Source organism: Diceros bicornis, chromosome 26 (assembly GCF_020826845.1).
Source record: "Diceros bicornis minor isolate mBicDic1 chromosome 26, mDicBic1.mat.cur, whole genome shotgun sequence".
Taxonomy (NCBI): domain Eukaryota; kingdom Metazoa; phylum Chordata; class Mammalia; order Perissodactyla; family Rhinocerotidae; genus Diceros; species Diceros bicornis.
In genome coordinates this window covers 5,009,313-5,036,983 of record NC_080765.1, presented here as the reverse complement: position 1 = coordinate 5,036,983, position 27,671 = coordinate 5,009,313, and the positions used below count along the sequence as shown (strand labels likewise).

The window sequence follows — 27,671 nt, the reverse complement described above, 5'->3', positions numbered from 1 at the left end:
GGGGTGGGTAGATGGGACGGGAGGAGGGAGACATCTGTATGGGGGGATGTGGGAAAGAGGAGCGCCAGAGCGTCCCAGCGTCGAGGTGGCCATGGGCAGGACCTGGGGCGCGGGGCGCAGGGCCTGGGGGACTCGGGGAAATGGAGGCTGCCTGCAGCCTCCCAGACGCCGGCTCCGCGGAAAGCCCTCCCCGCTCAGCAGGAGGGGGCTGACTAGGGAGGGACAGCAGTTTAGGGCCTAGGGGGCCACGTGACCCTCCCCCAGGAATGCGATGATGTCACAGGGGGCGTGGCCATCCCCAAAATTGGGGAGGAAGAGGAAAAAAAGCCAGAAAAAGTTTCTTTCCTGGAGTCCCAAACGAGGGACGGAAGAAGGGGTCAAGGCCAGAGGCTCAGGGCTCCGTGAGGCCCTGACCGCGGTCTGGAGGTCCCCCGTTCCAGGCCATGTCGGGGCCCACCTGGCTCCCCCCGAAGCAGCTGGAGCCCGTCAGAGCCCCTCAGGGGAGAGTGCTCCCCCGGGGCGCCCCGGGGCCGCCACCAGCCCCCGGAGCAGGTAAGGCAGTCCCCAGTGGGCCCAGGAGGCCACCTCTGCCCTGAGGCTCCTGCCTCCTGCCCAGCCTGCCCAGCCGCCCCTTCCCCGGAGCCAGGCTGGGACTAGCCGCCCCTGCCCTCTCGCAGCCCTCCCCACCTCCTGTCCCATTCTCGGAGCCCAGGTGCGGGAGGGGGGGGGTGAGGGGGAGGGGAGACGAGGGACCTAAGAGGGCGTCCTCCACAAGTGTCACCCTCGTCTCCTTCCCCATCTACCCTTCCTCTCTCTTCCCTCACCGCAGCACTCCAGTCCCACCCCAGGGTCAATTTTTGCCGTCTCCCATCTGAGCAGTGTTACCAGGCCCCAGGGGGACCAGAGGATCGGGGGCTGGCCTGGGTGGGGTGCCATGGAGCACCCCAGCGTTCACAGGTGAGAACCGGGATGGGGGGGTGAGGGCAGGGCAGGAGAAGAGGGCCGTGTGATTTGCTTCTCCCTGCTTCTGCTCCATCCTCAGGGGCTCCCCCCAGACAGAGGGGGCTTGCGCCCAGGAAGTCTGGATGCTGAGATAGATTCGCTGACCAGCATGCTGGCTGAGCTGGATGGGGGTCGTGGTCATGCCCCACGGCAGCCTGACCGGCAGGTGACCCCCTGTCCTGCCCCGTCCCTCCTCTGCTCCCTGTCCCCTGTCCCCCCACCCGCCCCCCTAGCCTGGTCCCTTCTCTGGATTCTCAACCCAGTCCACCCCTCACCTCTACCTTGTGGAAGAAGCTGGGCCACCAGAGCTTGCTAGGTTGTCAGCCACTTGAAGGCGGGCCGTTGTCAAAAACCAGCACTTACCTGGGTGCCACACACATGGGTGGGGCATTTCCACAGGTGTGTGTCCTGAATGGGCCCAGCTCACTCCTGGTCTGCGTTTCTCCTCAGGCTTATGAGCCCCCTCAGCCCCCTGCCTACCGCGTGGGCTCCCTGAAGCCGAATGGAGGGGGTGTTCCTTCCCCACCGCTCCCAGCATCCACTTACGGGGGCCCCACTCCGGCCTCCTACACAACAGCAAGCACGCCCGCCGGCCCTGCCTTCCCTGTGCAAGTGAAGGTGGCACAACCAGTGAAAGGCTGTGGCCCCCCCAGGCGGGGGGCCTCTCAGGCCTCCGGGTCCCTGCCGGGCCCCCACTTTCCTCTCCCAGGCCGAGGTGAAGTCTGGGGGCCTGGCTATAGGAGCCACCGAGAGCCAGGGCCGGGAAGTGAAGAGGAGGCTGCCGGGGTCTCTGGCCATGCAGGAGGAGGAAGAGGAGGCGGGTATGGGCCCCCGGTAAGCACCGTGTATGGGGTTTGGGGTCCTCACAGACAACTGGACACTGATTGGGCGGGGTGAGGAGTGGTGTTTAATGTCCTGGTTGTCAGAGGTCTGAGGTGTCGGAGCTCTAGATCCCCGGAGAGTGTGGGCAGGTCAGGAAGTACAGGACGGAGGGGACTGGAGCTGTACCCTGGCTCCCCGAGGTGTGCCGCCTGGACGCTGGGCTGAGACGTTCTCAGATGAGCTTTCTGGGCAGAACTGCCTGGTCACCCTCAGCGATTTTCACAGGGTCAGGAGCTAGAGGTAGGGCCGAACCCCTGATTCTCACTTCCCAGGTGCCCCTGAGCCAGCCTCCCGAGGAGGAGCTTGAGAGGCTGACCAAGAAGCTGGTGCATGACATGAACCACCCGCCCAGCGGGGAGTACTTCGGTGAGCTGACCCCACCGGTGGGGTGGGAAGGGGGAGGTGGGGCTAGAGAGTCAGAGGGACAGCCGATCCAGCTTCCTAGCTTGTGCAGATTGACCCTGTCCCTCCCTGTCCCCAGGCCGGTGTGGCGGCTGCGGAGAAGATGTGGTTGGGGATGGGGCTGGGGTTGTGGCCCTGGACCGCGTCTTTCACGTTGGCTGCTTTGTGTGTTCTACGTGCCGGGCCCATCTTCGGGGCCAGCATTTCTATGCTGTGGAGAGGAGGGCATATTGTGAGAGCTGCTACGTGGTGAGTGGTTGGGGTGGGGGGCTTCCATCCAAGGTGGGAACTAGATGTCCAAGCCCCAAAGAGGAACAGGACTCGAAGGTAGGGGACTAAAACTGATGTACAAGAAGAATGGAGGACTTAAGTAGCTAAATACTGCCTGCTGGAGGGAAGGACCACAGTCCCTTTACAAGTGTGAGGCATTTATTTTAGAGTTAAGGAAAGTGTTAAATTCCCACCATACCCCTGTGAGGCAGATATTACTACTGAAGGAAACTGAAGCTCAGAGTGGTTAAATAACTTGTCCATGAAGCTGCATTGCTGAGACTTGCCACCTTTCACTGAATCGCACGCAGGTGGATACACGAACAGATGGTTGGGCTGGCAGGATGCTTGTGGGGCTGCCATGGGTCACCCCAGCCCTCAACCTTCCTCCCTTCCTTCCCAACAGGCCACCCTGGAGAAGTGCTCCACATGCTCCCAACCCATCCTAGACCGGATCCTGCGGGCTATGGGGAAGGCCTACCATCCTGGCTGCTTCACCTGTGTGGTGTGCCACCGCGGCCTCGATGGCATCCCTTTCACGGTGGATGCCACCAGCCAGATCCACTGCATTGAGGACTTCCACAGGTCAGGCTGGGTCCCCCACCTTTGTCTCAGGATGTCTGGCCTTTCCTATCTTCCTCCTCTCTCCTTAATGTCTCAGTACCAGCCTCTCCTGTTTCCCACCCCTAGCCATGTCTCATTTTTGTTAACGTCACTCTCATCCCCAAGATCCAAGACCACACCTCTGGCCTCTGCTGTTCCCTCCTGCATCCCACCTTCTCAGGACTCCCTTGTTAGTATTCTCCAAGCCTGTGGCTTGACAGCCTCCTGGTTCCCTTCCACCCCAGGAAGTTTGCCCCACGATGCTCAGTGTGTGGTGGGGCCATCATGCCTGAACCAGGTCAGGAGGAGACGGTGCGAATTGTTGCTCTGGATCGCAGTTTTCACATTGGCTGTTACAAGTGTGAGGTCAGGGAGCCTGGGCGATGGGAAAAGAGGTTCTCAGGGTCTGGGGTCCTGGGTATGGTAGAGCACAAGGGACAAGGAACCCAGGGGTCTGGGCCTGATGGAAAGCTGTTGCCTCTTTTCACACAGGAGTGTGGGCTGCTGCTGTCCTCTGAGGGTGAGTGTCAGGGCTGCTACCCACTGGATGGGCACATCTTGTGCAAGGCCTGCAGTGCCTGGCGCATCCAGGAGCTCTCAGCCACCGTCACCACCGACTGCTGAGTCTTCCTAGAAGCACCTGCTGTGTTCTCCTCCGTTCCCAGGGACCACGCTCCCTGACAACTACCTTTACAGCCTTGTCATCAAGGCTCTTCCTCCAATCGTGAAATAACAATCCCTCAAGAGTTTACAAAACACTTTGAAGTCTGTTGTCTCATCTGATTTTCACCGCAGCCCAACACAAGCACGATTGTTGCGACTGTCTGTATTTTTAGCTGGGAAGTGACTTCCCCACACTGCATGCTTCCCAAATGGCAGAACCAAGATCAGAACCTGGTCTTCTTAGTCTTAGTCCAGTTTCTTGTAACTCTACTATACACTCTTTTTAATGTAGTTTGGTGTAAGGACACCCCTCCTCTCGGTGCTGGGAGCAAGGCTGCAGCAGCACGCTCTGGGGAGGCAGTATTTCCTAGTCTTAAGTCTTTACACTCAGTTCACTGAACAGGACGTGGTATCCCTGTGGTGTTATTTAACCTGGGGCAAGCAAAATCCTGCCTATTGGTAGGGAGCTCAACCTACAACCTGTCTCATCAAAGTACTGATTGGGAATAAGACTGAGATTTGCCAGTTTTGCTCAAAGACGGGGCGCCTTTCTCGAAGAAGAGCAGGAACAAGGGGTTTCGCAGGTAGCGTGTACGGAGGCACCAACAAAAGCTGGTTATCTAGTGGGAGCACAAAATGGTGGGAGGAGATGCTTTAAAATGGTTGCTCGATCTCGTTAAGCCAATGCATTCGCCAAGCCCCTGCCCTGCTCACGGAGAGGGGCGAAACCACCCAGGAGGAGGTCAGGAGGCGCCCAGAGGAAGGTGAGGCGGGGTGCGCAAAGGCTGGATGGAAACTGGAAGAGGCTCCGGACAGAGCCAGGGAATCCCAGCCTTCGACCTCGGCCCGAGCAAGATCTGCTTCACGCCCAGAGGGCTCTACCGCCCTCTCGAGGCCATGCTTGGTCCAGCCGGCTTCCCGTAGTTCCTCTCGCTCCCGCAGTTCTCGTCCTGGAAAGCGCGCGAGACTTCCGGGGCCCCGCCCCTTCCCGTCATGCCCCGGTGCTCCCCGTCTCTCCGTCTTTGGTTTAGTTCCAGTTCTGGCCGCGAGTGGGGCGGGGCTTTTGTGGTTCGAGGCGCTCTGCTGCCGGTGACGCAGGCGCAGCGCGAGCGGCGCGCGCCGACCGCCTATCGTCGCTGTCCCACTTTCTTCGCATCTCCTCAGCCCCCTCGCTGAGACACCCGCGTCTCCCTCTCACTCTCCTCGCCGTCCTCGCCGCGTGCCCGAGGCCAGAGGCGGGCCCAGGTCGCCCGGAAAACCAGCCCGCCCGAGCGCGAGACTAACGGCCGCGGCCGCTCCCAGGTGGGGGAGGGGAGGGCCGGAGGGAGAGGGGCCCGGGGCTGGCGGGGGGCCCGTGGGGGCGAGTGCAGTGTCGGGGCAGAGGGCTTAGGATGGCGGGGACAGCGGCCGGTTGGCCTTTGCGGAGCGGGGCGGGCGTGCTGCTGCGGATGGGAGAGCCTTCCCTCCTCCCGGCATTGTTCGATACACTGATGGCCCCTGTCTGGGCTCCAGGCCCCCTGCGACCGCGCCATGGGTGACAGTGATGACGAGTATGATCGTAGACGCAGGGACAAGTTTAGAAGAGAGCGCAGCGACTATGACCGTTCCCGGGAAAGAGATGAAAGACGTCGAGGGGACGACTGGAATGACCGGTGAGACGCTGCTTTTCCTCAGTTTTGTGCCCCTGTCTCATTCTGTTGTACTCCACTCTCATGGCGTTGCGTTTATAATTTTATCAGGGCGAACCATGTGAAATCGCTCATTCTTGACGGTTGCATGTGGTTCAACCTATTTGCTGTTGGCGGAAGAGTTAGGTATGGCTTGATGTTTGAAATGTCCAGAAGATCAAAGCAATAGAGCTAAGAGAGTTTGAGTATGAAAAAGCAATATTTATACATGTATTAAAAATGTGTGCATTTTAGTGTTTGTAGATTATACCTCGAAAAGTTTGATTCAAAAAAAAAGCAATATAGAATTGCCTTTAACTGGTGAGGTTGTCAGGCCAGTTCCCTGGCAGAATGTGATTAAATTTCTTGTAATTGTTTTGGCTAACATCAGAGTTTTGGATGCTAATGGTTGGGTTAATTGATTAGGTTTGACTGGCTAGTGATTAGTTTTCTGGGATGTTTTTGAGTTAATTACAGTTAAGGTGTTTCCTTAACTATAACATAAGAAACATCTAATGTGGTTTCAAATAAAGTAATCAAGATAAGAGGAACCGTGGCAGATTTTTTTAATCTAAAGGGCATCACAAATATCCAGTCAGTGAGCTGATGGCACTGGCTCAATTTGGATACAGATTACCAGAAAAAAAGAGTTTGAGGTGACTTATTGTGATAACATTTATTCCTTCAGTATCATTTTGAAAAATGAGTAAATCAGTCAGTCTGTCAGTGAGTCTCTTCTCTGTGGACGCTCCATGTGGCACTTTGTTCCTTGGTATTTTCTACGAAAGTCAGAAGAAAATCAAAGGTGCTCTTCTGAATTCTGAAGATGGATGAGATGTGGTTATTACCCTTAAGGAGTTTACAGTTTGGGGCTTGGAGTCAGGGGCAAAATGGCCTTGGGTGTATGCTGCAAATGAGTATATATGAGAGATCATTATAAAGATGGTAAGTGTTGAGGGAACAGATTTTCCAAGGGAAAAAAAGAGGAGAGCTACAGGAAAGCGACACTTAGCAAGACTTGGAAAGATGAGTGGGAATTCCCCAGACACAAGTGGCGTGAACAGCTTGGAATTGGGGACATAATGCCGTGTGCAGAAAAGAGCACATATTCTAATATTTTGAGAGTAGTGGTTCTCAGAGTGTGGCCCACACACTGTAGGGGATCTGTGAGGTTACAACTGTTGTTATAGTAACACTAGGTAGTGTCGTTTTCACCGTAGTGACATTTGCACGTGTGATGCTATAGCATTGGCGAATTAAACTGCTGACGCCTTTGCACCAATCCAGTTTCACTTAATGTCCTTGATGAAGCAGTGAAAATTTTTAATGTTATTAAATTGGGTTCTTGACTGTACATCTTTTTAATACACATGATGGATGAGAAGGATGCATAAAGTACTTCTGCATATAGGAGTACAGTGGTCACCCTGAGGAATAGTATTTGTGGGATCGAGTTGTGAGCTGAACTAACAATATTTTTTTTCCTGGAATGCCAGTTTTACCTGAATGAAAGACTGTCAAACAGTGGTTATTCATATTTGGGTATTTGACAGACATTTTCTTGAAAACAAACTAAGAGAATCTGTTACTGCAAGGAAAATTGTCAGTTTTGTTGCCAGTGAGGAAGTGGAACTTTCCAGTGAAAACTAAAATTTTGGAAAACTTGTATCTACCAATGTGAGCTTGAGAGCTTCCCCTTACTTAAAGACTCTTCTGATGAGATACGAAGTGATACTAATGAGTATGATGTTTTGATATTATATAAAAAGATGTGTCAAGATCCATTCAAAGAGCAAGATAGAACAATAGATTTTAATGTACCAGAGTACAAAATGTTCATTGATACGGTTTCAGATTCAGCATTGCAACTAGCCCTTAAGAAGCTATTTCTCAAGCTTTGGGTAGTACGGAAGAATATCGCCAGTTATCTGAAAAGGCTATTCAAGTATTCCCTTTTCCAGCTACATATCTGTGAGGCCAGATTTTCTTCATATTTTTCAACCAAACACCATATTATAACAGATTGTATGTAGAAGCAGATATGAGACTCCAGCTGTCTCTCTTAAGCCAGACCTTGAAAAGAGTTGTAAATGAAACACAATGCCAGTTTTTTCACTGAAATTTTTTTGGAAAATAGCCATTTTTCATAAAATGATGTAGTTTATGTTAATATTTAACGTCAAAATTAATAGGTGTTAATTTTTTCTATTCCAATTTTGAATACAGTATTCACATGTGGTTAGAATACTGGGTAGATAGAACCCACATAAGCAAAAACTCTTTAATCTTCAACACTTTTTAAGAGTGTAAAGGGATCCCAAGACCAAAAAGTTTGAAAACCACTGGGTTAGAGCAAGGATGTTCTTTTTTATTTTGTGAAGATGGGGATGGAGGTGGCTGGTGACTGGTGGAGAGCCTGAAATAACACCCAGGAACAAAGGTTTTGAACAGTGTTGTGTATTTAAGCAAGGGTATGGCATGAGCAGATTTGTGTTTGAGAAAATTCACTTTGACCGTAGAGAAGGGGCAGAGACCAGAGCAGGAAAGCAAAACCAGTGCTGCAGTTGTAGGAGAAACGATCAGGACCAGGCACGCAGGCTAGGGCAGAGTGTGTGGGGATGGCGAGGAAGAGGACAGCTTTAATAGGCTTTGAGACAGGGGATTAACAAGCCCGTAACAAATTAGTGGTGAGGGTGACACTTGATAACTGGATACGTGGTGATATGTTGATATAACCGAGAGTGGGAAAGGAGGATGGAAGCAGATTCGGGCCCATAGTGGTAGAAATAATAGGCTCAATTCTGACACGCAATGGCCGTCTAGTGGGGAATTGTTGATGTTGGTCTGGAGCTCAGGAAAAAGGCCAGGCTGGAGGGAGGGACAGTTGGAGAGTTATCAGTTTGTGGGTAATGGCTACAGTGATGGAAGTAGGCAAGAGTCCTTCTGTTTAGAGAGTAGTTTTATCATTTTAGGCTTTTAGTCTGGTGTCTCAGATAGGACAGGAAGGGCCTGTCCAGGAGTGTAACCTCGGGATATCCAGCTGTGCCTTACTGTTACCTGTCCTGATCGCCAGAGAGTGGGACCGTGGCCGGGAGCGCCGCAGTCGGGGTGAATATCGTGACTATGACCGGAATCGGCGAGAGCGCTTCTCTCCTCCCCGCCATGAGCTCAGCCCCCCGCAGAAGCGCATGAGACGAGACTGGTGAGATGGCAGCAGTGTCCCTGTCTTCTCTCTTTGGGCTCAGTTCCACTTGGGCCTCAGCTGTCTTCCCTCACTTCTGCTGAGAACTTTGTGTGTCATTTCCTTTTTTCAAACTTCCTGTAAACCCATCTTCTTGTCCCTTTAAACCCTTGGGTGAGAGACCATATTCCAAATGCCCCCCCGCCCCCATCACATTCTCCTTCGTGCTCTGGAGAGATGATTCCTTCTCTGTGTGACTTTTGTGTCCCCCACCCTCAGGGATGAGCACAGCTCTGACCCATACCACAGTGGCTATGAGATGCCCTATGCTGGGGGGGGTGGGGGCCCAACTTATGGCCCCCCTCAGCCCTGGGGCCACCCAGACGTCCACATCATGCAGCATCATGTTCTGCCTATCCAGGCCAGGTAAAGACCTGGGGTTCTGGGTTCTCGGGAGAAGGGAGTTGCTAGGCTTGGGGGATGGATTGGGGTTGCTACAGAGCGTGTTGGGAGCCAGGAAGTGGGTTGGGCACGCAGAGCAGAGCCTGGGGGTGTGGTAGCAGTTGGTGCCTGGGGTGATGTCCATGGTGGGCAAAGGAAGGGGGCAGCTGGCTACCTTGGCCCCCCCATCCCCCACCCTCTTCCCCCACAACCAAGACTTCCTGACGGTCCCCCCCTCCAGGCTGGGCAGCATTGCAGAGATCGACTTGGGTGTGCCACCACCGGTGATGAAGACCTTCAAGGAGTTTCTCCTGTCATTGGATGACTCTGTGGATGAGACAGAGGCAGTTAAGCGCTATAATGACTACAAGCTGGATTTCCGAAGGCAGCAGATGCAGGATTTCTTCTTGGCTCATAAAGATGAGGAGTGGTGAGTGCCCCTCCTCTCCTGCTGTCTTTTCCCTGGCATGTTTCCCCTGGCCCCGCCAGTGGAGCCTGCAGCCCTGTCCTCTTCCCATTTCCCCCAATCCAGAACTTCCTGGGGGTGGGGGATGGGAGTACAGCAGCATTGGCTGATGGGTTCTCCTCCTCACTTCAACATCTGCCACACCCCCACCCCCCCCAAACTCCCTTCCCCACTGTCCTCAGTGAGTGGGACACCTCCAGGCAGCTGGTCAGAGCCACCTGTTCCCTTGGGGCAGCAGACAGACTGCTTCCCACTTGCTGGTATTGGGTCATTGTCATCCCTGATCGCCGGGACCCTGTGTGGCTGTGGCGTCCTCCCAAAAGCAACGAGTGAATCCAGACAAGAAAAGCAAAGATCTCAGGGTCGTTTGACAGAAAAAGAATTTTAATTTTTTTCCTTTTGTGGATGTTTTAATTTTAATCAACCATCTTTTCCCCCCTTCCTGCTCCTCCTCCTCATCCTCTTTCTGCTCCTCCTCCTTGAAAAGAGCCAGAACTGGGAACTACACCCGCCCATCGACGGAGCTCGGAGCAAACCCACCTCTACCCCCACCATACCCAGCCCATACATGAGCCCCCTGGGCTGAGCCGCGCTGCCCCGGCCAGGCAGACAGGCAGGGCACTGCTGTGCACAATGCAGCGGTTTAGCTGAATGTGATTGCTCAGGCAGTTAGTCAGTCAGGGCCCCCACCGCGGAGTCCCGCGGGGGTGGGGCATCTGGGCCGGGACGCCCCAGCCAGGAGCCAGGCGGTGCCCACCTGCCAGCATGGGCCCTGGGCGCGGCTAGTTAAATCTTGAGCTCTGTTTGACCAAGCGGCCAAGGTAAAGATCCTGGAGGTGACGCCTGCGGCTTTCCTTTCCTCTTATGCTCGACTCGTGGTTCTGTTCCGTCTTTCACTGTCCCCTCTTTCTTCTCTCTCTGTCTCTTTGTCTCACTCTCTCATGTACCGTTCCTTCCTTCTTTGTCCCTGTTCTTGCTCCCTGCCTAATACTACTTTCCTGATTTTTTTGTTGTTGTTTCTGTCTAGTCTTTAGTTTTTCCCTTTGTTTTTGATTTCTGGGATTTTCACACTTTCCCGTTCTCCTTTTTCTCATACTCCTAAGTTCTTCTGTTTTTTTCCCCCAAGGTCCTATTTTAAATGTTCTCTTTTCATGCCCTGCCCCCGTCCTCCTCTCGCTCTCCCTGTGGGCAGTACCTGAGGTTATAAGGGCACTTCTGGTTCTCCCTTTGGTCTTTCCCTGTCCCTTCACCATCTGCTTGTCTTCCCAAGGGGGGAGAAAGGTATCCTGCCTTTTCTGGCTTTTCCTATCTGGTGCATTTCAGGTTTCCCTCTGTCTTCACCTAGGGATGGAGGGAGTTGGTGGGAGCAGTCCTTTTAATGACTCTAGTTTGGGGTTGGCAAGGAGAGGGACGTTCTTTGGAGCCTATGTTTTTTAAGCCTTCCTCTCAGAAGCTTTGGGAAACTACACTTTTTAAAGTTAGTGCTTCCCAGAGATGTAAGGCAGTCTGCCTCTTCAATCCTGGCCTCCCCCTATAGTCATTGCTCTTCCCAGATCCAGAGCTCTTAGTTCTTGGCTCTCCCCCAAATCTCAGAGTATAACCTCTGGCTCATTTTGGGGGTACTGGGTGGTTCTAGCCCCTCTCCTCAATCTCTCGGCTTTTATGGGTGTGAGAGGATGGGGGCTATGCCCTAACTTTCTTGGGCCCCTCCCCATGTCCTGGCCCTGGCCTCCAGTAACTGTTTTGTCTCTTCCCTCCCCCCTTCCTTCCCAGGTTTCGGTCTAAGTACCACCCAGATGAGGTGGGGAAGCGTCGGCAGGAGGCCCGGGGGGCCCTGCAAAACCGACTGAGGGTATTCCTGTCCCTCATGGAGAGTGGCTGGTTTGATAATCTTCTCCTGGACATAGACAAAGCTGATGCCATTGTCAAGATGCTGGATGCAGGTGTGTGGATTGGGAGAGGTGGGGGTGTCTGGTGACCAAGGTCTTGGTTGGGAAATAGAATTAGGGTGACAGAAAGCCAGAGGCTGAAGTCCAGGGCCCTTGGACTCTGACCTCTGCTCCCTTTGTTGGTAGCTGTGATTAAGATGGAAGGAGGTACAGAGAATGACCTACGCATCCTGGAGCAGGAGGAGGAGGAAGAACAGGCAGGAAAGCCTGGGGAGCCCAGCAAGAAAGAGGAAGGCCGGGCTGGACCAGTCCTGGGGGATGGAGAGCGCAAGGCCAATGATAAGGATGACAAGAAAGAAGAGGGCAAACAGGTCTGAGTGCTGGGGCCTCTGGGTGCTGCCTGTGAGGGCCTGGGGAGAACAGAGCTGCTTGGGTGGTGTGGGCTCCAGAGGAGCTGGAACTAGGGGGTTGTGTGTTGGGTGGAGGAGAGGCGAACTTCTGGGCTCTGCTGTAGAGGGTGGGGGGACCCTCTGATAAAGGTTGAAGGGGACATCGACATCCCCAGTGATTGTCTCCACCTGTAGGCTGAAAATGACAGTTCTAGTGATGACAAAACTAAGAAATCCGAGGGTGATGGGGACAAGGAAGAGAAGAAAGAAGACTCGGAGAAAGAAGCCAAAAAGGTAGGACAGCTGTTGCATGGGGTCAGTGTCAGGGGTCCTGGTTGTCTGCTCACCTCCTCTTGCTGTGGCCATCACAGAGTAGCAAGAAGCGGAACAGAAAGCACAGTGGTGAGGACAGCTTTGACGAGGGCAGTGTGTCGGAGTCGGAGTCGGAGTCTGAGAGTGGCCAAGCTGAGGAGGAGAAGGAGGATGCTGGTAGGTTTTATTTTCTGCTTCTAGTCCATTCTTTTTCTACTGAACAACAGTGGGGGAGGTAAGAAATTGATGGGGGGGGTGGGCGAGTTTGACAGCTTCTCTATCCTCCACTGCAAAATCACCAGTAAAAATTCACCAACTCCCACCACTTCTGCATAGAAGAAGCACTCAAGGAAAAGGAGAAGCCCAAGGAGGAAGAAAGGGAGAAGCCTAAGGACACCCCTGGGCTGGAATGTAAACCCCGGCCCCTGCATAAGACTTGCTCGCTCTTCATGCGCAACATCGCTCCCAACATCTCCCGGGCTGAGATCATTTCTGTGAGTGGTCACAAATGGTACTGGAGGCAGAGATGACATCGAGGGGCACGGCAGGGAGAAGACGATCTGGCCCTGCTTCTGACATAGATTCCTCTTTCTCTAATAGAGAGCCCCCCTTTCCACAGGCATTAATAGGGAGCCCCCCTTTCCACGGGCCCATGCCCTTTGAGGGCTGACCCTAATCGCACCATTTGCTTTCAAGTGCTTTAATTCTTAAGCTGTTTTTTGGTTTCTCCTTGTCTGAGTAAAGATGTAAAGGCAGTTCCCCAGGGTTCTGAGAACATGGGGATTGGAGGAAAAAGTGAATCCTAGAATCACTAAATGGGGTTTCTGTTCCTCTGCTTTTCCAGCTTTGTAAAAGGTATCCCGGCTTTATGCGTGTGGCACTGTCAGAGCCTCAGCCGGAGAGGAGGTGAGGAATGGAAAGAAGTGTGACCCCGGATTCCTTGGAGAAAAGGTGCAGGGGAGGTTAATGGCCAACATCACCTCCACCCCAGGATTATGCTGATGTTTTCTTCCTTGTTTAGGTTTTTCCGTCGTGGCTGGGTGACCTTTGACCGCAGTGTTAACATCAAAGAGATTTGTTGGAACCTGCAGAATATTCGAGTGAGTGCTGGGAGGGGGACTGTTTTGAGGAAGAGAAAGTGGGGCTCTCCATGCTGCACACGCCTCTGATTCCTTTGCTTGTTGATTGCTTCATTCATTCTGCCCCCTATTTTATCCATTCTGTCTGTTCACATTAACTATATACTCCTGTGTCTGGGCTAGGCTCTGGGCCTGTGACCTGGAACAAGACACACCTGGTCCCTGTCCTCAGGGAGCTCACAGTCTAATCACTGGTGCTCTCAATAGGGCCAGCCTTTGAGTTGCTACTTCTTGGGCAAGTGTTGGTAAGCTCTCTGTTCCCTCCAGCTCCGAGAGTGTGAGCTGAGCCCTGGCGTGAACAGAGACCTGACCCGTCGCGTCCGCAACATCAACGGCATCACCCAGCACAAGCAGATAGTGCGCAACGACATCAAGCTGGCAGCCAAGCTGATCCATACGCTGGACGACAGGACCCAGCTCTGGGCCTCTGAGCCTGGGACACCTCCTCTGCCAACAGTCAGTCACTCCCCATGGGACTTTTTCAAAAGCAGCTGATGCCACCTCATCTAAGGGCACCTCTGGCATTGACCTCTTGTACCCACTTGCTTGTTTGCCTCTCATCTATCGGGCAGCACCTCTCGCTTCCAACAGAACAGACTGGCATTAGTGATCATTTGTGGGCTAGGGTAGACCAAATACAAAAATGAAGACAGATAATGAGGCAATGATACTAGTTAGTCTGAGTGAGCCCTGAACTCCTCCTTCACCTTGTCTCTCAAATGAGGAGGTTCCTAGGCTACCTAACCTGAGGGGTTTTCTCTGCCTCACTTGCCCCACATCTCCCTCCCTGCCAGAGCCTGCCCTCGCAGAACCCCATCTTGAAGAATATCACTGACTACCTGATCGAGGAAGTGAGTGCTGAGGAGGAGGAGCTGCTGGGGAGCAGTGGGGGGGCCCCCCCTGAGGAGCCTCCTAAGGAAGGAAACCCAGCAGAGATCAACGTGGAGCGGGATGAGAAGCTGATCAAGGTGCTGGCGAGAGCAGAGCCTGGCTTGGGGCAGCAAAGGGGCAAGAGTCTGGTGAACTCACGGCTTCTCATTTCTCTTAGGTTTTGGACAAACTCCTTCTCTATTTGCGCATTGTGCATTCCCTGGATTATTATAACACGTGCGAGTACCCCAATGAGGATGAAATGCCCAACCGTTGTGGCATCATCCATGTTCGGGGGCCCATGCCACCCAACCGCATCAGTCATGGAGAAGGTAAGCTCCCAGCCCCCCACTTCTGATTCCCCTTTGGTTTCCCTTTCTCCCCAGCTGCCTCTGGTCTTAGTTCTGCTCTGGTAGCAATGTTTTGCCACCCTCTTCTCTAATCCCTTCCTTTCCTATTCCTTGCTCTGGCTCCCTTCTCCAACCTGCTGTCTTGTCTCTGTCCCCAAACCACAGTGCTAGAGTGGCAGAAGACATTTGAGGAGAAGCTGACTCCGCTACTGAGTGTGCGGGAATCTCTTTCAGAGGAAGAGGCCCAGAAGATGGGTCGCAAAGACCCTGAGCAGGAAGTGGAAAAGTTTGTCACCTCTAACACCCAGGAACTGGGCAAGGATAAGTGGCTATGCCCTCTCAGTGGCAAGAAATTCAAGGTCTGGGATGTTAGCGAGTTGTGTGTTAGAGTGTGGGGGAGGGGGTTGAGCCAGGAAGCCTCCTCAAAGCCCGAGGAGGCAACTGCTTAGTGGGATTGGTGGGAGGGGTGGTTGATTACCTTCCAGGTTGGGTCTGGGATTTAGGGAACCCCCAGTGCTCGCTCTGTTCTGACTCTCTTTTTTCACCCAGGGCCCTGAGTTTGTACGCAAACATATCTTCAACAAGCATGCAGAGAAAATTGAGGAAGTGAAGAAAGAGGTGGCGTTTTTTAACAACTTTCTCACCGATGCCAAGCGCCCAGCTCTGCCGGAGATCAAGCCAGCTCAGCCACCTGGCCCTGCGCAGAGTAAGATACGATCCATGAGGGTCTGCCACATTCCTCTCCCTTGACTATTCACAGACTCCTGGTTCTCTTTTTAATTTGCATTTAGCCAGTTGTCATTGCCCCCTCCCCACCCCCCGCAGTAATTCATGTTCCTGTCTGTGTTGTACTCCCCCCAGGCCTGACCCCGGGACTCCCCTACCCACACCAGACTCCCCAGGGCCTGATGCCCTATGGTCAGCCCCGGCCCCCCATCTTGGGCTATGGAGGTAAGTGCAAGAGGGAGTTGCAAGGGCGGCTTGGTGGTTGTGAGGGGCTGGCAGAAAGAAAACTTAGCTAGGATGTAGTTGAGGTCATAGTTTTTCAACTCAACACTGATCTTTTTCATAGCTGGTGCTGTCCGCCCTGCAGTCCCCACAGGAGGGCCTCCATACCCGCATGCCCCGTATGGTGCTGGCCGAGGGAACTATGATGCCTTCCGAGGCCAGGGAGGTTATCCTGGGAAACCTCGAAACAGGTGAGAATGAGCCAAGATGTCCAAGCTTTCTTGCCTCTTCAGACTCTGTCAGGGGCCCTCAACTCTCATCCCATCTTACCTGTTTGTCATCTCACAGGATGGTCCGTGGAGACCCACGGGCCATTGTGGAATACCGTGACCTGGATGCTCCAGATGACGTGGATTTCTTTTGAGCCGCCTACTTTTCCTTACTCCTGATACCTATACTTGTGACTGCCTTGTCCCATCCAGCTTTGATTTTTTGTACGTTCAGCCCTACTGCCAATAAAAGCACTTCCACAGACTCCTGACTGACTATATATTATATACTTCCCCAGTTCTCCCAAAAATCAGCTGGGGCCACGGTTAGCTGACTCTTTACCACTTTATTGACCCCAAAGGCCCCAGGCTCTGCTGCGACTTCCTGGGGGCCTGACATCATGCAGCCTCTGCCTTTGAAAGGCGGCTAGGTGAGTGTGTATGGGGCCAGAGACAGTTCTGGGACCTTAGCCTCAGTCCAGGGCGTGCTGCTGCATTTTGGAGTTAGGGCTGGTCAAACACAGGTTGTAGAAGGAGTTGGGGTCAAAGGCTGTGCTTATCTCTTGCCAGCCCACCCACCCAGCAGCCTGTATTTCACTGGAGTTTTTCGGAGCACCCCAGCAGTGAGGGTCCAATACCAGGACATAGGCTTCAGGGCCTGGCCCCAGACAGACTCCTAGCAAGGCCTTGGAACGGGCATCCGCATCCCCTCCAACCATTACAGGCCCCCCGCCCCCTGCGAAGTGGGAGTAAAGCCTCTCCAGTTCCCCCTGAAGCCCTGCTCCACGGGGCACGTGGCATAGGCGCCCCTGGGGCCCTCCGAAATAGTCCAGGCAGAGGCTGGCCTCTACACAGCCGATCCAGCTCCGGGAGCCCCGGAACCCATGGGGCTTGTCGCCCATGTCCTCCAGGGCCGCCTGCACGGCACCCAGCTCGGGCACGCCCGCGGCCCGGCCCTCTGGCCACGAACACAGCGTCTGTAGAGTGCGGTAGCCGCAGCCCCAGCCCCGGTCGTCCAGGCCGTCGCAGCCGTAGTGATAGTAGAGGTAGTGGCCTGAGAGAACGGCCACGCGAGCGGGGCCGCGGCCGGGCGGGGCTAGGCCCAGGTGGACGTCCTTTAGCGGCTCCAGGGCGGTGGGCGGGAGCGGCTCTCGCCGCGCCAGGCAGGTGCGTCCTCCCGGCAGGTCGGTGGGAACTCCGGGCTCTAGTGCTTTCTCTCGGCCCTGGGTCTCGGGCTGGCGGCGGGCAGAACGGTCCGAAGCAGCAGCAGAAAGAAAGGCGCTCCCACGGCCGCGGGACCCACGCGGATGCGCGGGGCTCCCACAATGCACCGCCGCGCCCGCCCCCCGCCGTTTGTACTGCGCAGGCGCGAGCTCCGCCTCGCGGGAAGGGGCGGCGGCGGCGGCGTGCGGGCGCCGCCTCGGCGGTCCGCAAGTCTGCCGCCTCCAGCACCCTCTCCTCCGTTCAGTCGGCCCCACTGGTCAAGGCATTCTGTCCGGCCCCCGCTCCCCAGTGGCGCACACTCTTGTGGCTGTAACAGTTTATTGGCAGCCCAGAGGGGCGAAGGCACCGCGGGGAAAGGGGCTCGGCCCAAGACATGCAGAGGACGGGGAGCCCCGGGGAAAGTCGGGGTGGGCAGAGGCTAGGGCTCCTCTGTGTTCTATCCCAGCCCTTAGATAGATAGTATATACAACTAGGGGGCCGGGCGGGGCGGGCAAGGCGGGGACATGGGGGTCCCGCCTGGGTCACAGGTCTGAGCAGCGATCCTGCTTGCTGTAATGGTCAAACTGGTTCTTCCAGTGCACCATGTAGGAGCTCCAGCGGTGGAACTCGGCCTTCCACTGGCGCTCCGCCTCGTCCAGCGTGTCTGCGGCCAGGGCGCCCGGCAAGTGGGTGCGGGGAGGACGTGGGGAAGGTCAAGGAACGGACATGGTGGGGGGGCGTGAGTGCAGGGAGGACACGTGGAATGGTGGAGAGAGGATCAGGAGGATAAGCGGCAGACAGAAGACCAGAGGATGAGGGTAGAGGCGGGGCCCGAGAAGGATGGCGGGGAGGAGGAGGGAGGGGGAGAAAATGACCAGAAGACAGGGGGACAGACGGGATCAGAAGGGGGAGGATCCGTGGGTTGGTGGGGAAAAGAGAAGAGACAGAAATGGTTGACGGTTATAGCCTCACTGGGGTATGCTAATAGCCCCAGGTCCTCCCTCTCCCCCCAAAACCAGGCTCAGGCTCCAAAGAATAATTTCATAAAAAAAGAAAATTGGCTTTTTCATTTCCATTTAAACAACAAAGGCGTGTGTGTCCCTGAGACGGGTCGTAGGTCACACCCCTCCCCGCCCCCCGCCCTCGGCCGTGTCCAATTTGAGTCTTGGCTTGAGGAGGGAGGGGGCTCTGGGTCGGAAATCCCTGAGTGGGGCCCTTCCCCACGGTCCGACCACTCCTTAGAGGAGGGGCCCCCTGAGGCCGGAGGGGGAAGAGGCCGTTGTCACAGCCGCAGGAGCCGGGAGAGAAGGAGGAAGGGGAGGAGAAGGATGGGCAGGGGGAGGCCGGGCCTGGGCCTCGGGGGAGCCTCCCCGTGGGCGGGGCCTGGGCAGGTGCTGGGAGCCTCCGAGGCTGGGGGGAGAAGAGAGGGGTTATACCCGGCCGACTGCTCCCCTCTCTCTCTCCGCTCCCCTTTTCTCCCCCCTTCACCCAGCCCCGCCCGCTGGCCCCTGCGTACCGGTGGCGCTGAGCAATTTGGGTAGGAAGCTGTTCCAGAAGGCGCAGGCCTGGGCGCGCAGCCCCCGCCGCACCTCCAGCGGCCTCAGGTTCAGGCTCACGTACTGTTGCGCTCCCGCCGTGTACGGTGGCCACTGCGGGGCTTTGGGTTCCCGGGGGTCATTGGGGTCCCTGCGGGAGGAAAGGGAAGGCTCAGCCTCAGCCAAGCCTTCCCTGCCCTGGGGGCTGGGGACGGGAGATGGAGGGTAGGAGGGAGCAGGCCGCTTCCTGACCCCGTGCCCTCCCTCCCACCAGCTCTTTAACCCTTCTTTCTCTTCTCCAGTACCGGCATCATCTGGAGTCTGCCCCTTCCTTCTGCCCTCCCTCTTTCTGTCTCTCCCTTTCCCTGTTTTTCTGCTCCATCTTTGTCTTTGCTTCTCCCATTTAAAAAATTGCTACGGTTTATTGAGTCCTTACTATGTAACCATCCTGTCTCTACAAACATCACCTGTACTTTTGACATCACCCAAGTGATGTTGGATTTATTGTCTCCTTCAGACAGGTAAAGAGTGTGTGTATGTGTGCGTGCGTGCACACCCAGTCACAGTTAATAAAATCACTACTGGTCCAATTGAGCCGGCTCTACAGTTCATGCTTCTGACTACTGTGGTGACTCCTTTGTCTCTCTCCTGGTCTCTCTCTTCGCTTCGCCTCCCTCCACCTCTGTCCTCATCTCTTCAGGATCTGCTATCCCACCTCCCTTCCTCTCTGGGTCTCCTTTGTTGGGCTCTCTCTCCCCCTTTGTCTCCTTTCCTTTGTGAACTTTTCCCTCTCTGGCCATTTCTGTCTGTCTCTGCTTGTCTCTCTCTCTCTGTTTGTCCCCTCCTTGCCTCCCTGGCTCCCAGAGGCCCTCCTCCCCACAGCACTGCTGACCCTGTGCGGGCGAAGTTGGCCCAGTATCTCATCAGTCGCTGGGCAAAGGTTCTCTCCTCAACGGTGTAGTTTAGCGAGGGTTCCAGGGGGAGCCCAAAGATGAACTCAATCTCGTATCCGTGGGGCACCCCCATCCAGAGGGGCCAGGAGAGTGTAGACGCGCGGTGTTCAAAGATGTAGGCATAGACCCGAGCACCCTGGGCAGCCAGTCGCCCAGCCAGCTGGGCCACGGGGCACACGACGTTGTGGTCGCCCACCACATCACTCATGGCCTCCCTCAGGCGCGCCGGGTCCTCAGGGTGCAGCCAGTCTGTATAATGCAGGACCACAGCCTCGGCAGCCAGGGCACTCGCCTGGGGGACCCCGACCCGCACCCCGGCCAGGAACTGGGCCCGGCTGATGAGAGACTCGTTGTCTTTGCTGAAGCCTGGGGCCCCGTAAACCAGAAAATAGGAGCCCTCATCCTTCACCACACCCACCAGCACCTGGGGGGACAGGATGGAGGGAAAAGGGCGGGGGCACAGACAGACAGGCAGACAGAAACAGATGGACAAAGAGCCAGAGAAATGAACGGTTATAGACCCAGAACCGTGGAGGCAAGGAGTACAAGGTTGGGGAAGGGGCAGAGAGAGAGAAAATATACCCACATTTCCTTTCCTCTGTCCCACTGACCACCCTGGGATTCAGCCCTCAGGGAGGAGAGTGTGACCAGGGTAACAGAAGCCAGAGCCTTCGGGAGTGGGTCTGAGGAGCCCTCATGCCTGGGTCCCCAAGGGGAGGGATGGGTGGGAGAACAGGCCTAGAAGAACCAGCTCCAACCCCTCCAGCCACTAGTCACCTGCAGGCTGTGGAAGTCTCCAGCGTTGATGAGGGCCTCGGGCGTGTCACTGAGGAAGTCTCCGTCCACCACAGGCACGAAGGAGAAGCGGAACACGCTTTCCTGAGGCAGCACGTGCCACTCGTGGTCCACCAGGTCCTGAGCTGGCCGGGTCCGCAGGCAAGCGACCAGCTCTGTGTCATTGCCACCAGTGCCTCCCAGGGGACAGCCTACCAGGCGGGCCAGCAGTGTGGCCCTGCGGCGGGCCTCTCCCACGCCCACCGTGGCCCAGGGCCCATTGGGTGCACCGCTCTGCAGCACAGCCCTGTGGAACAGGCCCCGGCTGGGTGGTGACAACAGGTGCATGCCCACTGAGGCTGCACCTGCACTTTCCCCAAACAGAGTCACTGATGTTGGATCCCCCCCGAAGGCTGCCACATTCTCCTGCACCCACTGCAGAGCCAGCCTCTGATCCAGCAGACCCACGTTGCCTGGGGCCTCCCGGCTCCCTGGCAGGGCCAAGAAACCGAAGGCTCCCACCCGGTAGTTCATGGACACCAGCACAGTCCCCTCGGCCTGGGTCAGGAAGCGGCCATCATACACATCCAGGGAGGAGGCCCCGCTGTAGAAGCCACCCCCGTAGATCCAGATGAGGACAGGGGTGGGGGATGCAGGCCGGGGGTATGGTGTCCACACGTTGAGGTAGAGGCAGTCTTCGCTCAGCTCACGGTTAGGGTTCCACATCTCGGTGCCCTTAAAGCCAGGGTACAAGGTGTCCACATATTGGTAGCAGACACTTTGGAAGGCTGTGGCGTCCAGCACCCCTGGCCAGGGCCTCTTGGGCTCTGGTGGCAGAAAGCGACGGGGGCCCACAGGTGGCTCCGCGAAAGGGATGCCCAGAAAAGCAGAGACAGGACCCCCAGGGGCCATAAGGCGGACGCCCCGCAGCCGGCCCCCATGCACCGTCACCAGCAGCTCTGGATCCTCCGGGTCCTCAGCCTCTGTCCCTCCTCCCAGGAGGAAGAGGAGGAGGAGAAGGAGTGGGGAGGCCAGGGAGGGCGTGTGCAGGGGACACCACAGGGGCCTCATGGCTGCCAGGGCAGGCAGGCGTCTGCTGGGAGAAAGAAAGGCAGAGGGTGAAGGCCGGAGGCTGCCAGAAGAGAGGAGATTAGGTAACTCTCTTGCCCAGGGGTTATCACTGAGCTGCAGAGGAGGTGGCGCAGGTTGTCAGAGAGGAGAAGAGAAATGGAGGAAGGGAGGAAGGGAGAAAAGGACACAGGCGGACAGGGAGAACCAAGAGGGGACAGAGCTCAGGCACGCACACACCCAGACAGACAAGTGCCAGAACAGAGCTGAGCCCTGCCAAGCTACACCCTCCCCTCCTTCCCAGGGCTGGGTGGCCTGGGTTGGGCCCAGTGTGAGCAGGGTGGGCACGGCCCCCCCGACAGGGTCGGGGCCACCCATGGGGGACCTTGCGGTTGCGTGAAGGCGCAGCCTCTCCTGTGTTGGCCAGGGCTGGGGGGTGGGTTGGGCATTCAGGGTGTGGAAGCCGCAGGTCCCAAATCCTGCCTACTCCACACCCTGCGCCACGCTGCCCCGCCTCATCCACTGTCTGGCACAGCGCGCTGGTGCCCGTCAGCTGCGCACGCCGCTCGCCTAGCCTCAGAACAGACTCGCCGGCCTTGGCCCTCCAGGACTCGAGTCCCCCATCCGTCGGATGCTGTGATGCACGCTGCCGCCAGCGGGGGGCAGTAGAGACCGAGAAAAGGACGGCGCTCCCCGCCCGGAGTCCAGGAGCCGGGAACTTGGGGCGGGGGTCTGAGGGCTCGCGGGCGTTGCAGAAAGGTCTGAAGGGCGAGCCGGGACGCCTGTGTTCTCGGGGCTCCGGAGATCCCCGGCTGCAGGGGCGGGGGCGCTATTTTTGGGCAGCAGCTGCCGCGGTTCCGGCATCTCCAGCCAAGGGATCAAAATTCCCCGGGTCGGAACTCCCCCCTCTCCCGGTGGTCACCCCTCACCCAGTCCCGGCCGCCCTGAGGTGGGGTGGTGGTGCTGGAGCTTAACTAGGAAACCCGAGTGGTGCTAATTATAACTCGGGGCTTCCGCTGAGCCTCCCCTTCCCCAAAAATAGAGACGGAGTCCCCGCGGGAGGGGGACGCCTGGGCCTCGGAGGGGGCTTCGGCTGGGCGCTGCGCAGGGGCGCTGGGTTCGCGGGATCCGGGGCGGCGGGGGGGCCAGCCGGGCGCCAGGAACCTGCGCAGCTCGGGTTCCGCCCTAAGCAGGGGGAGTCTTCCAGTGGCCCGACTTGGGGGCGAGCGGGGGAAGGGGCGCTCGGGGGTCCCCACTGGAATTCGAGAGCAGAGGCGGCGGCCGGCCCTGCGGGGTGCCGGCTCCCGCGCGGGCGACCGTAGGTACGCGGCGGCGACGGAAGAGTTAAGGATGCGTGTGGGGCGGCGGGGGGCGTCGCTGGGCAGGCCCGGGGGCGCGGTGGGCGTCCCGATTGGGGGCCTGGATCCCACGGGGAGCGCAGTGTCCCTCGGACGCAGAATGCGCCGCGGGCCGGGGGAGGGTCCCGGGCGGGACGGGAGACTCACCTGAGGCGGCCGAGCCGGGCCGGGCCGCGCCGGGAGCTGGAGGCGGCCGATGTTCCCCGGCGCAGGCTGAGCCGACTCTGACAGCCGCCGCCTCCGGCCCCCCGCACACACCCCCTCCGGGCCGCACGGCGCCCCCGCCCGCCCCCGCCCACTGTCTCCGCCCCCGCCCCTCCCCGCTTCCCCGGGCCGCCACCTCCCCTCTCTCTCCCTCCCTCGGAGCCCAGACGGACTCCAGTGACAGACGCCGACAAACGGACAGACACGCGGTGAACAGACACGACCTAAAGACCCGCAGCGGCGGAGCAGACACCCACAGTGACAGACAGACGAACAGAAGCCCGCGGAGACAGACACACGCAGACGGTCTCATGCAGTGACAGCCACAAACGCAGCGACCGACATTCACAGACGGACGGACACACTCAGACACACTGACGGCCTCGGTCGGGGCTGGGGGCCGAATAAATGAGCATCCCTGGCCACGACACGGCAGGGGTGGCATGGGAGGACTGGCAGGTGAAAATACGGCTGAGGACCCCCTCAGGGGTCCGGGTGGCACTGGTGGAGAAAAGGTGACGTGGGACACTCCTGAGGATGAGGGCACACCTGTGGGAATGAAGATACGGACATGAGATCAAGAGTGGAAATGAAGGGGGCCCCCGTGGAGGAAGGAGACCCCAGGGGAGGGAGAGGTGACTCCGGGACACCCGAGAAGGCAGGCCACCGTGGCGGCAAGCGCACGGCTACGGGGCGAGGCCGCACTCCGCTGCCCGCCGCAGTGGAAACTTCCGGAACCCCCGCGGGTGGGTTTGCGCTGGTTCCCTGATGGGTGACCTCGGACTTTCGTCACCGGGGTCCGGTCGGGGCATGACATCACCAGGCCAGGCTCTCATTGGACGCCGCGACCGGCAGGTGGGAGCGGCCTGGCCCTGGCGTCCCTAACCTGCTCCGAGGGGCCTGAGCCGCGCGGACCCCTACGTCCTGCCCTCCAGGGGGGCACCGATGGGGACGATTTGGCCGGGGCGGCGTCCCCAAGCCCAAGGGGAGAGTGGAAAGTGTGCAGCGGCGCGCCCGCGCTCGGGTGCCGCGCGGGAACGCCTCTGTCTCCCGGGACAGCCTGCTCGCCAGCCCGCGCGCCCCGCTGCGTGGGAGACCGGCCGGCGCGGGCGAGCGCCGGGGCGTGCGTGCGCGCGGCCGTGCGGGGCGCTGCGTGGGGCGTGCGCGCGCACGCTCACTCGGTCGCCGAGCGCCTCCGCGACGCCCCGGGCTTGGGTCTGCCGGCACGAGGAGTGGAGAGCGCTGGCTCTCGAGGTCTCGCGGAGCGTCGCGGGGTCCGTCCGAATCCAGAGACGTGCCTAGTCCTGGACCGCGCGTCCAGCTCTCCAAGCTGGGCGTCCCCCAGCCCGCCCGCCCGCGTGCCCCGCAGGAACCGGACCCCGCAAGCCCGGGGATCCCAGCTGGTCCACGCTCGGTTCTCGGGCGGTGGCCGCTAGGTGGCGCCGTAGGCAGCCGCTCCGGCCTCGGAGACTGCGATGGGGTGGGGACGTTGCGGAGACGAACCCCGCCATCTCTTCCCACCGTGTCCGCTTTCCGCCGTTCACTCTTCAGTCCCCTGCTTGGACACCGAGGTTCCCTGCATCCGGCCTTCAGCGTCCTGATCCCACTGGTTGAGAGCGCCCCACTGATCAGACCACGTCCCCAGTCCCCCTCCCTGAAGAGCAGGCATAGGGCTGTGGATGGGGGTAGGGGACATTGATACAAGAGAAGAGGATCTGAGGCAGGTTTCCGAGCGTGGTGATTGTGAATTATTAGAATGATGAAAACAAACTGTGAATGAATGAGCAGAGGCTTGCCCCAGTCCCAAGGTTGTAGGGATTTTTGGCCCATACAGGCCCTGGTAGTGATGGGGGCTTACCTCCCTGTCACTCTCCAAAACGGGCTGTGCCAGGCAGGCACCTCACCTGACTTCTCTAATCAGGAGTTCCTAGGCTGTACCACGGAGAGCGGGAGGGCAGGGATAGCCTATAGCCCAGGGTTATCGTGAAGTAATGATACCTGAGCTTAGAAGGTGAAAGTACAGGGCATGTTCTAGGAGCTGGCCCAGGAGAGACCTCCTGGGAGAGGTCAGTGCTGATCTCAGGCTGGACCTGCTGCTGGAGTGAAGGACAGGGCACCCAGGGTGGGCTGGAATTTCCCAAGCAGGCAGACCCTATCTTCAGCTTGGTCAGGCTACGTGGATTTAGCTAAAGGAAAAGGTGCCCAGATGTGTCTGCAGGCGCTGGAGTGAAGAGCAAGGACAAGGGCAGTTGCTGTCTGCTTGGGGTGGCACCTGTGGGGCAGCCATGGGAGGTAAGGAGAAGGCGGGTTGTGGAGCCTGCTGAAGGCAGTCAGAACTTTGCATGTTCTTTTTGAGGGTGGGGAGGACAGCTATGGGAGGTCAGCCCAAAGGAGAGGGAAGGGGAAGTGGAGTTTTCAAAGATGCTTGAGTGTCTGGGGCAGGAAGAGGATGCAGCCATTTATGTCAATACCCTCCTCCCCATTCCCCAGGCACAGGGAGATGGGAGGAAGGGCAGGCAGGCCAGTTAGGGGGGTAGATTGGGATCCAAGGTGGGTGTCCCACTCCTGGAGCCCCTGATGTGCTTCCTCAGGCCCTGGGTCAGGGAGGGGTCAGTTGAATGTCCGGTCAGGTGAATCTGCAGGTCTGCATGGAGTCCTGGGGCATGCAGGCCCTGTGTCTGCGAGGTAGGTGCTACAGAAGGAGGCTGGGGCTCTGCAGGTGCACGCAGCTCTGGGAGATGTGCCGAGGTGTCACGGGTTGTCCTTAGTCTGCAGTTTGTCCTAGGATTGTGAGGATGGAGGAGACCATGCAGATCGTGTTTTCATCTCAGAGAGTTTTTAAATTAGCAGAGGGACCACCGAGAGAGCCAAGAAAAAGGGTGCAGGTGTTGGGAGATGCATAAGGCGTTGGAGTGAGCTCTGGACTGGAGGGTCCTGATTCCTGGGTTCTTGCCCAGTGCTCTGCTGACTGGAAGTGAGACCTCTGGGGAGTCACACTCCTTGTCTGGACCTCAGTGTCCCCATGTGTAAAAATGGTGGATTGGACTTGAGTGTATGTCAGAATCACAGGGGCCTCTCAGAGGGGCCGATCCATTTGGTGTTGGGTGGGGTCCTTAAGTCTGCATTTTTAGCAAGTCATCAGGGCAGTCCCATGTTGGTGGTCTGAGGACCACATGAGGAGAAATGGTGGACGAGGTACCCTACAGTCAGTCCAGACTGACCCCATGAGGACCAGCAGGCTGTGTGGGTCAGCAGGAGGTGCTGTGAGCAGTCACTGGGTACAAGAACTAACAGGGACACCCCTGGCCACGAAGGGAGATGGATGAGGATTTGAGCCTGTTCTTAAAAATGGATAGAACTTCCAGGAACGATTTCTCTTTTTACCTTGAGCCTCTCCCCAACCTTTGTCAACACAGGGTCCTCACCTGTCTAGCCATGACACCTTTCCCCACAGAGTCCAGCATAGTGGCCTCCCAGACATCCGCTGTGACCCCACTACGGGATGTTCTCGAGTCTTCCATTTCGTCTTTCACCACGTCTGTTTATCCAGGAGTGCTTCTACCACCAGTTCTGCCGATTCCACTTCCCTTGCATCTGTCTCCGGCCTTTGCCAACACAGGGAACCCCTATTTCTATTACAGTCCTTGCCCCACTGCCAACAAAAAGGATCCTCATCTCCTCTGTTTATTGGTTAGGATTCATTTCAGCTCTGTGAGACAGAAAACCAAACAATAATGGCTAGAACGAAATCTTACATAAAAGAAACCCAGAAGCAGGCCATGAAGGGTTGGCAGGGTGCCGTCGATGTCAGGGACCAGGTTCCTTTACACAGAATTTTGTTACTTAACCATCTTCAGCATGTAGTTCCCACTGCATGGTGTGACATGCTGGAGTATCAGCCATCACATCTGCATTCCAGCCAGCAGGAAGGAGGTAGGATTGATGAAGGGCATCACGCGTCCCTTTAAGGATGTTTTTTTTGGAAATCACACACACAGCACTTTGGTTTATAGTCCACTGGCCACAACTTAATCCTCGGGTCATAACTGACTATGCAGCAGGTTTAGAGATGTGGTCTTTGTTCTGGATGACTGTGTACTCATCTAAAATTTGGCTGTCCTAATAGTAAGGAAGAAGAGGGAGCAGGTACTGGGGAACAGCCCGTTGTCTGCCACACCGCGTGATGCCTTCCTTTGCATCTGTCAGTGCAGGACACTTCTAAAATGTTTCAACTCAGGGACGACGCCCCTCTCTTCCAGCTTCTCTCAGGAGCACCCCCAACTTCTCTCATGAACACGATTTCTGTGATTTGTGACGTCGGCGCCCCGCCCCCAGCTGCTTCTCCACGGATACGCATTGGTTCTCGGCCGTGTGCCAGGAGGCCGTCCGCTGGAGGGCGCTGGGCGGGGACCGGGGCGCTGCTGCTGCAGGTGGCGCTGAGCGTCTTCGTCATGCGCTCGCGGAGGAGGGGCGGCTTGGGAAGCTCGTGAGCGCGGTGGGGGTGAGGGCGGCACAGGGGTCCCAGCTGGGCTGTCCCTGCCCTGACCGTGCTGCGCCCCGACCCGGGTGTTCCCTCCCTCCCGGTGCGCAGAGCAAAGCAGGGGCAGTGGTTCAGGTGAAGGATGCCCTCGGGGGCTGCCGCCACCTAAGGCTGGAGGGCGCCTGATGAGGCCACTGCCCCAACCCCCGTTAAGCGGGCTCGTTGACTGCAGAGTTGGGAGCCTGAGACGCGCAGGAGGCTTTCCTCCCCTCTCCCCACCCCTAACCCCTTCTGAAGGTTGGCCTAACATTCATATGTCACCCAAGTCACACCATTTCACATGATTCCTGCTC

General features: G+C 57.3%; 4 protein-coding genes across 7 annotated transcripts; 2 read left to right on the top strand and 2 right to left on the bottom strand.

Moving 5' to 3' along the window:
- Nucleotides 1-73: 73 nt before the first annotated feature.
- TRIP6 (thyroid hormone receptor interactor 6) lies at nt 74-3,871 on the top strand. Of its 2 annotated transcripts, XM_058569100.1 has the most exons (9): nt 74-552; nt 830-957; nt 1,043-1,168; nt 1,453-1,836; nt 2,157-2,250; nt 2,366-2,535; nt 2,963-3,141; nt 3,405-3,525; nt 3,652-3,871. In XM_058569100.1, the coding sequence occupies exons 1-9, from the start codon at nt 444-446 to the stop codon at nt 3,781-3,783; spliced, it is 1,443 nt and encodes a 480-aa protein (XP_058425083.1). In that variant the 5' UTR covers nt 74-443; the 3' UTR covers nt 3,784-3,871. The 2 variants fall into 2 exon arrangements, with proteins under 2 accessions (XP_058425083.1, XP_058425084.1); XM_058569101.1 differs by lacking the exon at nt 1,043-1,168.
- A 1,103-nt stretch (nt 3,872-4,974) lies between these two features.
- SRRT (serrate, RNA effector molecule) lies at nt 4,975-16,008 on the top strand. 2 transcript variants are annotated; one of them, XM_058569095.1, is made up of 20 exons: nt 4,975-5,124; nt 5,335-5,474; nt 8,563-8,691; nt 8,950-9,096; nt 9,353-9,541; nt 11,351-11,520; nt 11,653-11,837; nt 12,051-12,149; nt 12,227-12,344; nt 12,507-12,661; nt 13,012-13,073; nt 13,189-13,267; nt 13,574-13,762; nt 14,101-14,274; nt 14,355-14,508; nt 14,692-14,885; nt 15,076-15,232; nt 15,388-15,477; nt 15,599-15,725; nt 15,823-16,008. In XM_058569095.1, the coding sequence occupies exons 2-20, from the start codon at nt 5,353-5,355 to the stop codon at nt 15,896-15,898; spliced, it is 2,616 nt and encodes an 871-aa protein (XP_058425078.1). In that variant the 5' UTR covers nt 4,975-5,124; nt 5,335-5,352; the 3' UTR covers nt 15,899-16,008. The 2 variants fall into 2 exon arrangements, with proteins under 2 accessions (XP_058425078.1, XP_058425077.1); XM_058569094.1 differs by having other exon boundaries at nt 4,976-5,124; nt 12,504-12,661.
- Nucleotides 16,009-16,076: 68 nt separating this feature from the next.
- On the bottom strand, nt 16,077-17,018 carry UFSP1 (UFM1 specific peptidase 1 (inactive)). Its single transcript, XM_058569107.1, has one exon. It carries the CDS (start codon nt 16,643-16,645, stop codon nt 16,217-16,219), a length of 429 nt encoding a protein of 142 aa, XP_058425090.1. The 5' UTR covers nt 16,646-17,018; the 3' UTR covers nt 16,077-16,216.
- A 182-nt stretch (nt 17,019-17,200) lies between these two features.
- On the bottom strand, nt 17,201-22,813 carry ACHE (acetylcholinesterase (Cartwright blood group)). 2 transcript variants are annotated; one of them, XM_058569098.1, is made up of 5 exons: nt 22,782-22,813; nt 20,212-21,301; nt 19,374-19,858; nt 18,463-18,632; nt 17,543-18,356 (listed from the first exon to the last, which is right to left on the bottom strand). In XM_058569098.1, exons 2-5 carry the CDS (start codon nt 21,277-21,279, stop codon nt 18,229-18,231), a joined length of 1,851 nt encoding a protein of 616 aa, XP_058425081.1. In that variant the 5' UTR covers nt 21,280-21,301; nt 22,782-22,813; the 3' UTR covers nt 17,543-18,228. The 2 variants fall into 2 exon arrangements, with proteins under 2 accessions (XP_058425082.1, XP_058425081.1); XM_058569099.1 differs by lacking the exon at nt 22,782-22,813 and having other exon boundaries at nt 17,201-17,610; nt 20,212-21,680.
- Between the last annotated feature and the right edge of the window lie 4,858 nt (nt 22,814-27,671).

Bases quoted from the DNA above. Each gene is read 5' to 3' on its own strand.
- SRRT (XM_058569094.1), top strand. From the start codon at position 5,353: ATGGGTGACAGTGATGACGAGTATGATCGTAGACGCAGGGACAAGTTT. The intron at 11,838-12,050 runs GTCTGAGTGCTG...CTCCACCTGTAG, and splicing joins AGAAAGAAGAGGGCAAACAG to GCTGAAAATGACAGTTCTAG. The intron at 14,509-14,691 runs GTAAGCTCCCAG...CCCAAACCACAG, and splicing joins CCGCATCAGTCATGGAGAAG to TGCTAGAGTGGCAGAAGACA.
- ACHE (XM_058569098.1), bottom strand. From the start codon at position 21,279: ATGAGGCCCCTGTGGTGTCCCCTGCACACGCCCTCCCTGGCCTCCCCA. The intron at 19,859-20,211 runs GTGACTAGTGGC...CTGTCCCCCCAG, and splicing joins GAGACTTCCACAGCCTGCAG to GTGCTGGTGGGTGTGGTGAA. The intron at 18,357-18,462 runs GTACGCAGGGGC...TTCTCCCCCCAG, and splicing joins CAAATTGCTCAGCGCCACCG to CCTCGGAGGCTCCCAGCACC.
- UFSP1 (XM_058569107.1), bottom strand. From the start codon at position 16,645: ATGGGCGACAAGCCCCATGGGTTCCGGGGCTCCCGGAGCTGGATCGGC.
- TRIP6 (XM_058569100.1), top strand. From the start codon at position 444: ATGTCGGGGCCCACCTGGCTCCCCCCGAAGCAGCTGGAGCCCGTCAGA. The intron at 958-1,042 runs GTGAGAACCGGG...CTCCATCCTCAG, and splicing joins GAGCACCCCAGCGTTCACAG to GGGCTCCCCCCAGACAGAGG. The intron at 3,526-3,651 runs GTCAGGGAGCCT...CTTTTCACACAG, and splicing joins TTGGCTGTTACAAGTGTGAG to GAGTGTGGGCTGCTGCTGTC.